The sequence below is a fragment of the Armigeres subalbatus genome, chromosome 2 (genome assembly GCF_024139115.2).
Source record: "Armigeres subalbatus isolate Guangzhou_Male chromosome 2, GZ_Asu_2, whole genome shotgun sequence".
NCBI classification, from domain to species: domain Eukaryota; kingdom Metazoa; phylum Arthropoda; class Insecta; order Diptera; family Culicidae; genus Armigeres; species Armigeres subalbatus.
Genome location: NC_085140.1, coordinates 334847358 through 334858098, shown reverse-complemented (window position 1 = coordinate 334858098; position 10741 = coordinate 334847358). Strand labels below are relative to the sequence as shown.

The window sequence follows — 10741 nt, the reverse complement described above, 5'->3', positions numbered from 1 at the left end:
TCACTAGATGAGTTATTGAATTACATCCTATGTTTATTTCTAACATCACATTTATTATGGATTCATTTACATTAAATTTCGAATCTGCCCTCTGCTCTGTCGAGCAGGTCGAGCAGGATTGAACTTGTTCGATTCAGTAATGTCATAGCAAGAACTGAATGGAATTATTTTGATTATAATCCAATGATGAATGAGAACCAATTAGAAGTGAAGTTCTAAAATTCGTCGGTTGATTCACTATTCATTCTACATTTTTCATCATCCCGTAGCCATGTCAGCCACACCAGACCGCAATAACGTGTCGAAGACGCGCTTGCAATCACCGCGAACAACCGCTTCTCCCTCCGGTGGAGGTGCGACCACAGTCGGGGCGTCACGCGTTGCCGACTCAGTTGCGAGATTTGCTGATTTGCACAAAAAGTGGCAACTCACCACCCAAAAGGGTACGCAGTACTGCAACGCAATCGAAAACATCAAAAAGGGCGTATTGGATCCGAAACAGGAGGATACTAATCCATACCCGCCGAACTTGGAGCTTTACTGCAAAAATGTTGCCATTTTGATCACTATTCTGGAGGATGTGATTGCCAGTTTGGATACGATGATAGAGCAGTTGAAGGTGCTGCAGGCGGTGATGATGGATGAGATCGTTGGCAAGACTTGGAATCTGCGGAAGGTGATAGACGCTTTGCAGAGTATTTCACAACATTGGAAGTCGGAGTTGAATGTGAGAAAAGCTGTATCAGGTATTGCATGATTCTTATGTCGATTGTATTGTGTCACTAAAAACATTTTATTTTTCAGAAAACATCGGACATTCAGTTGAGCTACCGCAGCTTGCTCTGCATGTTGCGACATGGGAACAACTATCAAATCAAAATGAAACCATTAATCTGTTGAACAAAATGTTAAGTGTAGAATTCAATGTTCCGTTAGAATAAACTTTATTCACTTTAAATCTCCATCGGTTCTTGTCTGTGATAATGTAATAAACTGGTTCTTACCAATCTGATTTGTTCAAATAATTATTGTTTTACTGATTTGATGATAATAATTATGATGATATTATCTATTGTAGCAAATGCACCTGCCTATAGCACTGGTCATATCTGACAAACGATTTGATTATGTTAATATTATTGTTTGTGTTTCATCATATATCTCCTGTATGAAAGGCCAAAAATGGGTGGGTTGAGTCACTCATGCGAAATCCACGAGATGAATAAAGACTCTATTTTCAGTAGAAAGTTCGTACAAACAATAGAGCGTTTCTTTCCAAATCGGGTGATTTGATTGACAATATTTAATAGATAAATAAATATATTGGAAAATGCTTATAAAATTTTTAGTTCTGCGAACAATGTGATTTAATCAGGGAATAGGTTTCATGTCAATCCAATATTTTGAAATGAGGGTTCGCAGACATCAGATACTGTTCAACAATATTTAAACAATATAATTTTTGAATCCTGCCACTTCGCCTCCTACCCCTTCCAAGAGGTCGCGATGGCGTTTACATGCCACCGACTGGGAGCACACTACAACGCTAAATGTTTTCCGGCTTCTCCCAGATTGTTCTCGCCGCTGATCTATCCATCCCTCATATCAGTTCGCGGCCATGACGCAAGGCTCTTCGTTAGGGGTCGAACGAAACGCGTTGTGCTGTTGAAGCCAGAAAGAAAGCCCTCCGAGCGCTCAGGAGGCTTCCTTCCAAACAAAAACTCTACGAGTGCCGAATGGTCATCGAAGACACTAAAAGATAAAGGTGGGACTTCCTTGACTCCATCAATCCGACCCAATCTGCTACCGAGTACCGAACTTAAGGGAAAAGTCAATGCGCTGAGTGACAAGCGCCCACATGGATTCGTAAGACCGTACTATTTTCGACACGCCGGAGATGCACTCGGGGAAGACTTCTCAAAGCCTCATAACGACTTTCGTTCGGGGTTTGGAGCTAGCTCATACTTTGCCGAATTAGGAGACATACGTTTCCCAGTGGATGGGAATCTGGTAGTATTCACAATGTGGAAAACGATCGGAGTATATCGATTTAAAATTGCTTCTCAATAGTGTTTGAGAGCCTAGTCTACGACGAACTTTACCAGAAATTCACAATATGTATTATTTCTGGACATCAACTTCGCTTTGTGAAAAAAGATCTACTGCCACCAACGTCATGTCATTCGTTTCTTCATTGGTCAATCAATCGGGAGCCAATCGGAGTCTTCTATTCGGTAATGACTTCACCAAACCGTTCCATCAAGTGTCGCATTTATCGATCCTGGATAAACTATCTCACTGAGAGTAAAGCCTACGTACGTACGCATCAACGGAACAGGCTTGAATTCCTTCGTTATATCTTCCGCCGTACCTCAAGAAAGGCAGCTAGGTCCACTTATATTTGTACTTTTTGCGAACGATGCACCACATCCTCGAAACTGGTGTTCACTGAATGCCGTCGTGGATAAAATTCCGAAAGGTGACAACAAGATATATATGGGCAACATCAATGCGAAGAACGGTCCCGACAAGACGGACCATGAGTGTGTCATGGGACGTCATGGTATTGGAGAAACGAGTGAAAACGGTGAGCTGCTTGCAGCATTCTGTCGCTCTTTCCCCATCGACCGCACTTGGGTCTCTAGTGATGGAAAAACTAAAAATCAAAAAGACCACACTTGCATCAGCCGAGAATGGAAACGGAGCCTTCTTGATGTCCGGCATTTAGGCTGCGCCGACATTGCGTCTGATCATCATCTTCTAGTTGACGAGATCCGATTACGCATTGTTCGGATTCAGTGGCGGGAGGAGAGACTCGGACTCGCGATTCAACAAACGCTGACTAGAAGATTTAGCTGTGAAGAGATCGTTCCTTGAAGAACTTTAGAACTCGGGCAGCAGATATTTCGGAAGATGGCCAAGAGCAGCGTATGGCCATCAAGAATGCCTTTATCGAAACAAGCGAGAACAATCAGGGTGAGCTGCGCACTCATCGGAAGTATTGAATTATAGATGCAACCTGGCAGAAGATGGGCGGAGGAAGGAACATTGAGAAGCTAAGGCCGCGACAAAGCGGGAAAGTACCAGTGCTGCCTAGTACGAGTCTCGACAACAGTATTCGGCTCTAGAGAAGGAAGTTAAACGCTGCTGAAGACTCTATAAGACTCAATAATCGTCTCTTCTGCGATATCTCACAACGCCTGAGTGGAGCAAGGATGAATCAGATTATGCCGGTGGAAGACCAGACAAATAGTTACTTACCGACCCAATGATCAGCTGAAACGTTAGTTCCTGCTCAATCTTCGATGCCCGACCAACCATCGGCAACCCGAGATGTTGGCATGAGCCGCCAAGGGTGCGACTCATTAACCGCGTCAGCTCCGATGCTCCATCATTGCAGGAGATTGAAGCAGCCACCATGAAGCATGAAACCCAACAATGCTCCCGGGGTCGATCGCATTTCAACAGAGATGTTCAAAGCTAATCCCATGCTATCTGCGCAACTGTTGCATCAATCATTCTGCAATACCTGCGAAACCCCGACTTATCCGGCCGACTAGGTGCAGAGCGTCTTAGTAAAGATCCCAAAACAGGGATCTGACTGTGTGCGACAATTGGTGCAACATCATGTTACTGTGCTTTGGTTTTAAAGTTTTGTGGAGTTAGCCAACTTGTAACATGTTCACTATTTTGTAAATATTTTTTTCGATTTATTGAATATAATCGTGAATTAATATAATTACCTTATATAAGTATTTCAGTTCTATTTATTATTTTTGTTCTCAATGTTATTTCATTTTCTATTTGTAATTATTCATGTTCATTGTTATATTCACTTGCATCCCATAGTCATTTATGTTTGAGATATTCAGTGTCCCCATTTCCAATAAAATGCACTAGGGTAAAAGACCCAATAGTGGAGGAACTAAGCACGTTCCACCACTATTTGTTGGTTCGCACCAAGCCTATACTTCATTTCACTTACCTCAAGGGTGCACAAGGAAGATTATTAATTATATGTGATCCGAAAGGGGTCCTGATTGCAGCAACATCCATCATTGTTACCTAAAATAGTACCTCCAATTATTGGTGCAGTGTTCCAATAGTTGCGGTATTTTTTAATTCGTGTTCCTATAGTTGCGAATCCCATTGTTTTCATATGGGACTCGCAACTATAGGAACACTACCGCAACTATTGGTGCAAAGCAGAGAAAATGAAATGGTATTTTAGTGATACTTTACCAATTTTGAAGCAATTCTCAACCTCTTTTCCTGTATTTCGTGTAATGACAGGTCAACAAATTGATAGACTATATGGGTTGCTGCGTTTAATCCGTAGATTGAAAACAACACTATCTCAACTATAGGAACAGATACGACTATCGGAACTTTTACCCTACTTCAAATCATAGCTTGCATTCAAGTCGCCTCCATTAATCAAAGCTTATGCAATTATTCCCACTCCGCTATAAACCCGAGGAGTCAAAGTTCAAATCCAATCGTTTCTCTCTTCTTAAAAATATAAGAGTTCAAAAATAAATTAAACGAGACAGGCCAGTCAAACAAAAAGGAAAGCGAAAGAAATAGCGCTTTAATCGGTTCACATTCGTGGTTGATGAGAATCATCGTTTGATCAAGTCGTGCAAATACTTCGGTAATTTCACGTACTTCCTGTCATGAAGCAATAAGTCCTCACTTATTCTGAGGGCTTCAAGCACCATTCTGACCTGGACCGTGGAAGAGGCAAGAGTGCGTGATAATCTTTTAGTGTCGCGGTGTGTTTTAATTGATAATTGATTTAAAATGTGAGAAGTCTTTAAAATTAAATTAAATGTTACTTTCTGTTCCTTCAGTGTAGCCAATGTTATTGACCTTTGTCAAAGGTTACGTGCGGTCAAATTGTGTGTGCGATTCAGTAAAAGAGAAGGTAATTAGTGAAATTGTTGTGTGGAGAATTTTTTTTGTTAAATGTGTCGAACAGCCGTTCGACGGCTTTTTATTTAGGAATCGCTTCTAGCGATCCACGGCCCGAACTCGGCACACCGCAACTACCAGCTAAACGCGACTCTCGACCCCACGCTTCAGCGCGCAGAAGGCTTGAGGGGAAAGCCGGAAGGGAACCACTGTTCCGACAGAGTGGCCAACGGAAGTTTTTTCTTCGCTACGATACGCAGCGAAACCAACGCCAAGCCATCGACGATCCCCATCGTCGTTATCTGCGCCATCTTCTCCGGCGCGAGCATCAGTACCAGTTCGGGACCAACCACCGACTGGGAATTTCCGTTGCGCAGCAATTCCACGTTTTTGGACCAATTGTCGCCGTAGTCCACGAGTGAACTCCGCCATCGCCGCATTGGGCACGGTTGCCGTAATACCATCGTTTCCGTCGGCAGCCGCCGATAAATTCTGCTTTACCGTCAGCATTCGTCCGCTGCCGGACAAAGGGTACCGTGAGTACAAAACAAGCCAAAATAATTAACAATACGCATGCGTTAAACTCCACACACTAATCCCGAGCTCGAAGATCGACGATGGTCGATATTAGCACTTAGACGTCGATAGAAGCTAGAAATCCGCACACACACGAATAGGGAAAGCCAGATAGAAGAAGAGAAGAAGAAACACGAACATGAGTAAAACCTAGGTAAAACTAAATTTGAATAAAGCCAAACATGTTTTTCGCTTGTCTTACACTTAAGCAATAGTTTGTAATGTGTTAGCGCTTTCCTTGAACAGTTTTTTTGCCTTCGATATTTCTCACGATCGCGTCATTCTACCTAGTTGTTTTCTGTTTCTTTTTGTACGCCAGGATAGACTGCCTGGGAAATCAGTCTCTCCACTCACGTGTCTGAAGCGGCTGGTAATTTCCGAATTAGAGAAGTCTTCCAATGAGCTTAGGGCGTTACCTAAGTTGGTGAAATCTCGAGTAGGTTTTCTGTTTGAGTTCCTGTTTCGTCCCCTAAATCGCTATTTGGACTCTTATACATAAAACCCGCCCTGAGTTGGGTTTCTTGCCGGGGAAACAAACCTCGACAGACGGTCCTCTTCGGAGGTGGCGCTTAAGCCGTCTGTTATTGGAGTCGGGAACGGGACGGGAAAAGGGGAAAAACCTTTAGCCGCATTTGCGTGCTATAAACTTGTACCAGGAAAGATACTTAAACACGATGGTGATGCAGAGCGATGCACTAAATAATTACCAATATTTGGGAGGTGAATCTGCTTCCACGAAAGGCTGAGAAAGTAAAATTCTTACATAAGGCTGAAATAACAAAAGGCTGAAGCTCGAAAGGCTGAAAAATCGTAAAAAACTGATTCGAATGGAAAAATGACATTTGACGTTTATACCTTAGCTTAACTTAGCTAAGACTGACTGTACATATCAATGGTTGCTGTTACTACTCCGTGATTGATCAGAGCTGGTGCGAATTGCACTTTGATCTAAGTGAGTAGTGGTTGGGATTTACCATTTATTCTCGAAGTGCACGTTCCAGCAGCTCTCGAATGTTGATCATTAACGGCGCCGGTCAAGTTCTTACAGTCAGTTGGGGAAGTTTGTGTGTGGTTATTGTTGCTACTAGGGAACGAGAAAACCTCTGCATCTCCGCAATTACCACGGGAAGGAATTTGTGTTAGTTGGGTGGGGTAATCAGAAACATAGATCAGAATTCACCATGAAAAACGATATGATCTATGCAACTTCTATTTTACAAATAAGTAGGGATATTTCTAAATACATCACTATTAGCATTTTCTTATAAGATCTTATAGAATTCGTGTTGAATTGTTCATCCATGAACAATCAGTTACTCAAAATGAGCGATTGTTAATTTTGGTTAAATTTGGACTAAAATGACAACGCCTTTGTCATTGCTTCAACGCGAGGATATGTTATGTTTTCTGTGACGGGGTATCAATGTGACAATGAAACTGTTTTTGAAATTTCATACTTAGCAAGAAACATCATTGTAACAAAACTAAGGCGGACAACTGCATCCAGAATCGGATTATTAATTCTATTACAACTGTTTCTGTGAGCAATAGAAAATAGGGGAGATCTACCAGTGCCAGGATACATAAGATACATTTTTTCAGAGATTCCTTCAGGAAATCTTTTCTTTAATAAAATCATACAAAATACCTGAAGTATATCCGATATTTTGTTGGGTGTATTTGTCCAGAATTTTCAGTACTTCCTTGAAGGTATTTGCAACAGAATGTTTGAAGAAATTTTTGATGGAATTTTCAACGAAATAGTGAAAGATTTCCTAAAGGGATGTCCCAAGAAACTCCAAATGGTATTTCCAAACTATTTCCCAAAGGAATTCCTAAACAATCTAAGGAAATTTCCGCTGGTATTACCGAAAAACTTTCTAAAGGAATTTTCTCAGAAATGTTCAAAGAAATTCTGGAAATTCTGAAGAAAATTCCTAAGGAATTTCTGAAAGAGTTGCTGAAAAAACTGAGGAATAGCCTAAGTAATTTCCTGCAGAATGTTCTTAAGATTTGCTGGAGAAAGTCCAAAAGGAATTTCTGGAGGACTTTTAAGAAAATCCTGATTTATTTTAAATTTTCATTAACGTCTTTAACGTTTAATTAAACAATAAAGTACGATAACAGGAATTTCTGAAGAAATTTTCTCAAGGTATTTGTGAAAGAATCTCCATATGGATTTCCGGTGGAATTCCTGAAGGAATTCTTAAATGAATTCCTAAAAAAAAACAAATAAAAATTCTAAAGCAACTTCAGAAGAAATTCCTACGCGAATTTTAAAACCTTAATTATTTTTCCGAAGGAATTCGTAAAGGAAATCCAGAACGAATCCCCGAAGGAATTTTCGAAGGAATATCCGAAAAAATACCAAAATAGTTTCTGTAGATATTTCTAAAGGAGTTTCGGAAGGTATTTCCGGAAAATGTTTAAAAGGAATTCGTGAATATATTTCAAAATGAATGATTTGAAGAATTTTCCAAAAAAAATCCAGGGGGAAGTTTTGAATTCCGAAGGAACTCCTGAGGAAGATTCTGAAGTTATTCTTAAAATTCATTCTTTCAATTTTCGAAGAAACATTGAGGAGGAATTTAAAAATGATTTTTTTTTCCGAAGGATTTTTCAAAGAAATCCCTGGGGGAATTTCTGGAGGAAATCTTGAAGCAACTCTTGGAAGCAATTCTTGGAGAAATCTAAGAATGTCGGAAGTTCCTTCAAGAGCTCAATTTAAAAATCCTCCAGGAGTTTGTAATTATCGGGCAAGTACGCCCAGCGCTATACTGAGAGTCCCTGAACCAATGGCCTCAGGGTTGGCACGTTCACCTCAAGCAACTCGTGGACAGGGAACTCTCGCAATCAAATGCAGGAAAACCAGAGATTCACTTCTAGTTAAGCTAGTTAACCTGTCTTTAGAGCCCCTCTTCTTGGCAGCACTGCACCACTCCATTTCTTTCCTTACTTCTGTGGCCGACGACCCGGCAGCGAGCAACTTCGTATGCTACGGGCTTACTGGTGGTATCGCCGGGGTTGATTGGGAATCTTGGGGATCGTTCCTTGCTTCGTTGCAACTCAATCAATAATCGATCGACTATCGGCAGAAACAATACCGGATTAGGCCGACTAGGGAATGACGGCGGGTCTTGCTGGGGTTTTTAACCCTTCTCTTGTTCTATACTTAATCTACACTATTGCTGACTAACGAAAAAAAAAGTAGGATTGTTTATTTACATTTACTTCATTCTACATTACGAGGAGGCGCGATGAACCGCATATTACCCCCTGGTCAGTGGTCATGACCTCCTTTTCCAGGTCAGTCACTTCGTCTCATAGTATTGACCCAATTACGCCACCCCTTAATGACTACTTAACAAAAGTGCTTCTGGCCCTCTGGTATTGGGTTGGAGGACTATGGTGAATAGTTGGATGCGGTCTTATAGGGTGGTGGAGGCTAATAATGCCCTGCTCTACTGCAGTTGCTAAAGTACTGGGAAAACCTAAACATAAAGACGAGTTTTACCTGTCATTCACAAACAATTCACGCATTAGACTACATTTTCATGAAGTTCTCGGCAACACTCATCACATAACATAACCAACACGGACGTTTCTTTGAATTTTTTCTAGAATTTTTGAGAAGCTCCTGGGATAATTTCTTAAAGTATTATTGTAAAAGGAGTTTCCGAAGGAATTCTTGCAGAAATTTCCGGAGGTCTTAGGAATTTCTTGAAAGAAATTAAAGAAATAATTCGATGTGGAAGTATTGACCTAATGTTTGGAGGAAACTCCGAAGGAATTCCTGGAAAAAATTTCGAAGGAATTACTGGATTCATTCCTGGAAGTTGTTTTAAAGAAATCCCTCCGGGAATCGCCGAAAAAATTTCTGAAGTAATCTTCAAAGGATTTTTTGGAATAAATTACTGGAGCATTTTCCGAAAGAACAATTACCTGGGACAATTTTCGAAGGAAATCCAGGAGCAAATGGAACAATTCCAGAAGGAATTCTGGAATGAAGCACTGGAGGAATTCATGTAGTCATGTAGAAATCTAGGATTTTTTCGCAAATTCTATTTGGAGCTCCTTTCTTTAGGAATTGCTTAAAAAGCATTCAGGAAACTCCTTCGGAAATTGTACACGTAAAAAAATAACCTTATATGTTATGGCAAAAAATCATTCGAAAATACTTATACTCTTCATTATGCCACCTAATGAATGATCCCATATCAAAAAGCTAATAACATTCATAAGTTAATGAAAAGTATAAGTTTCCGAATGTATGTGACTAATGCGATGTATAAGTTTTTCTTATACATGTCATTAAGCGCCTGCTTTGGCAAAAAATATTAGAAATATTTATAAAAAATAACATTAAATTTTTTACGTGTATATGAATGATCATAACAATGGCGTAGCCAGAAAATTGATCTGTGGGGGTATGATGTTTTTTTTAATTCGAGAGGAATCGATTTTTTTTTATAAGTCCTGCTTTGGTTTTGATCGAAATTAACAAATCCGGGAGTTCCTAACCATTGTCCGGATAGACATTTTTTCAAATTACTCTCGAAAATTGTATGTAACAGCTAACCGGATTGATGTGGATTTCAAAGAATAAATAATCATCAATTTCCATAGTTTCTGATCTCCCAAAACGTGTATTTTGATCAGAAAATTGGAAGATCGTCTTTGGCATGTTTCCCTTGGATTATTTTTACACCCATCACGTTTTTCATAGTTTTTAAACTGACTACCAGATGTCGAAGCGTTCGCTAAGTTTCAAATAAATTTGCCTATAGTTGTTGAGCTTTCCGATGGACGGTTTCTTCAAAGAAGGACGCTGTCAATCCTGCAGTCATATTTCTGGTGCAGAGTAGTTTATATTTAGAAGCAAAACAACAAAATCCTTTCTTTTATCTTCTTCCTTCTTCTTTGTTCCTTCATCTTTCTTTCTTCTTCCTTTTTCTTCTTGCCTCTTTTGGTCTTCCTTCTTTCCCTGTATCTCCTTTATTCCTTTTCCTTTGTTTTTGTTCCTTCTTCTTTCTCCTCTCTTTCTACTTTCATCTATCTTTTTCCTTCTTCTTTTTTAATTATTTCTTCCTCCATAATTCTTCTTCCTTTTTCCATATCCTATCATCCTTTTTAATTTTTTCTTCCTCCTTCATTGTTTCGTATTTCTTTTTCTTTTGTCTTCCTTCTTCTTTTATCCTTTTTTATCCCCCTGCTTCTTACTGATTCTCCCTTCCTCCTTTTTCTTCTGCCT

The 10741-nt window shown here is 40.0% G+C and overlaps 1 protein-coding gene across 2 annotated transcripts in view; it reads left to right on the top strand.

The window, feature by feature from the left end:
* The window catches only part of LOC134216966 (uncharacterized), a 1228-nt gene extending 203 nt beyond the window's left edge, over positions 1-1025 (top strand). Inside the window, exons 1-3 of one of the 2 annotated variants that reach the window (XM_062695721.1) lie at positions 1-207; positions 270-746; positions 805-1025. The exon at positions 1-207 is cut by the window's left edge and continues 16 nt beyond it. In XM_062695721.1, coding sequence (XP_062551705.1) covers positions 272-746; positions 805-941 — 612 coding nt within the window. In that variant the 5' untranslated portion in view covers positions 1-207; positions 270-271 and the 3' untranslated portion in view covers positions 942-1025. The remainder of the gene's footprint in view (positions 208-269; positions 747-804) is intronic. The other variant, XM_062695722.1, reaches the window with a different exon arrangement.
* The last annotated feature ends 9716 nt before the right edge of the window (positions 1026-10741 follow it).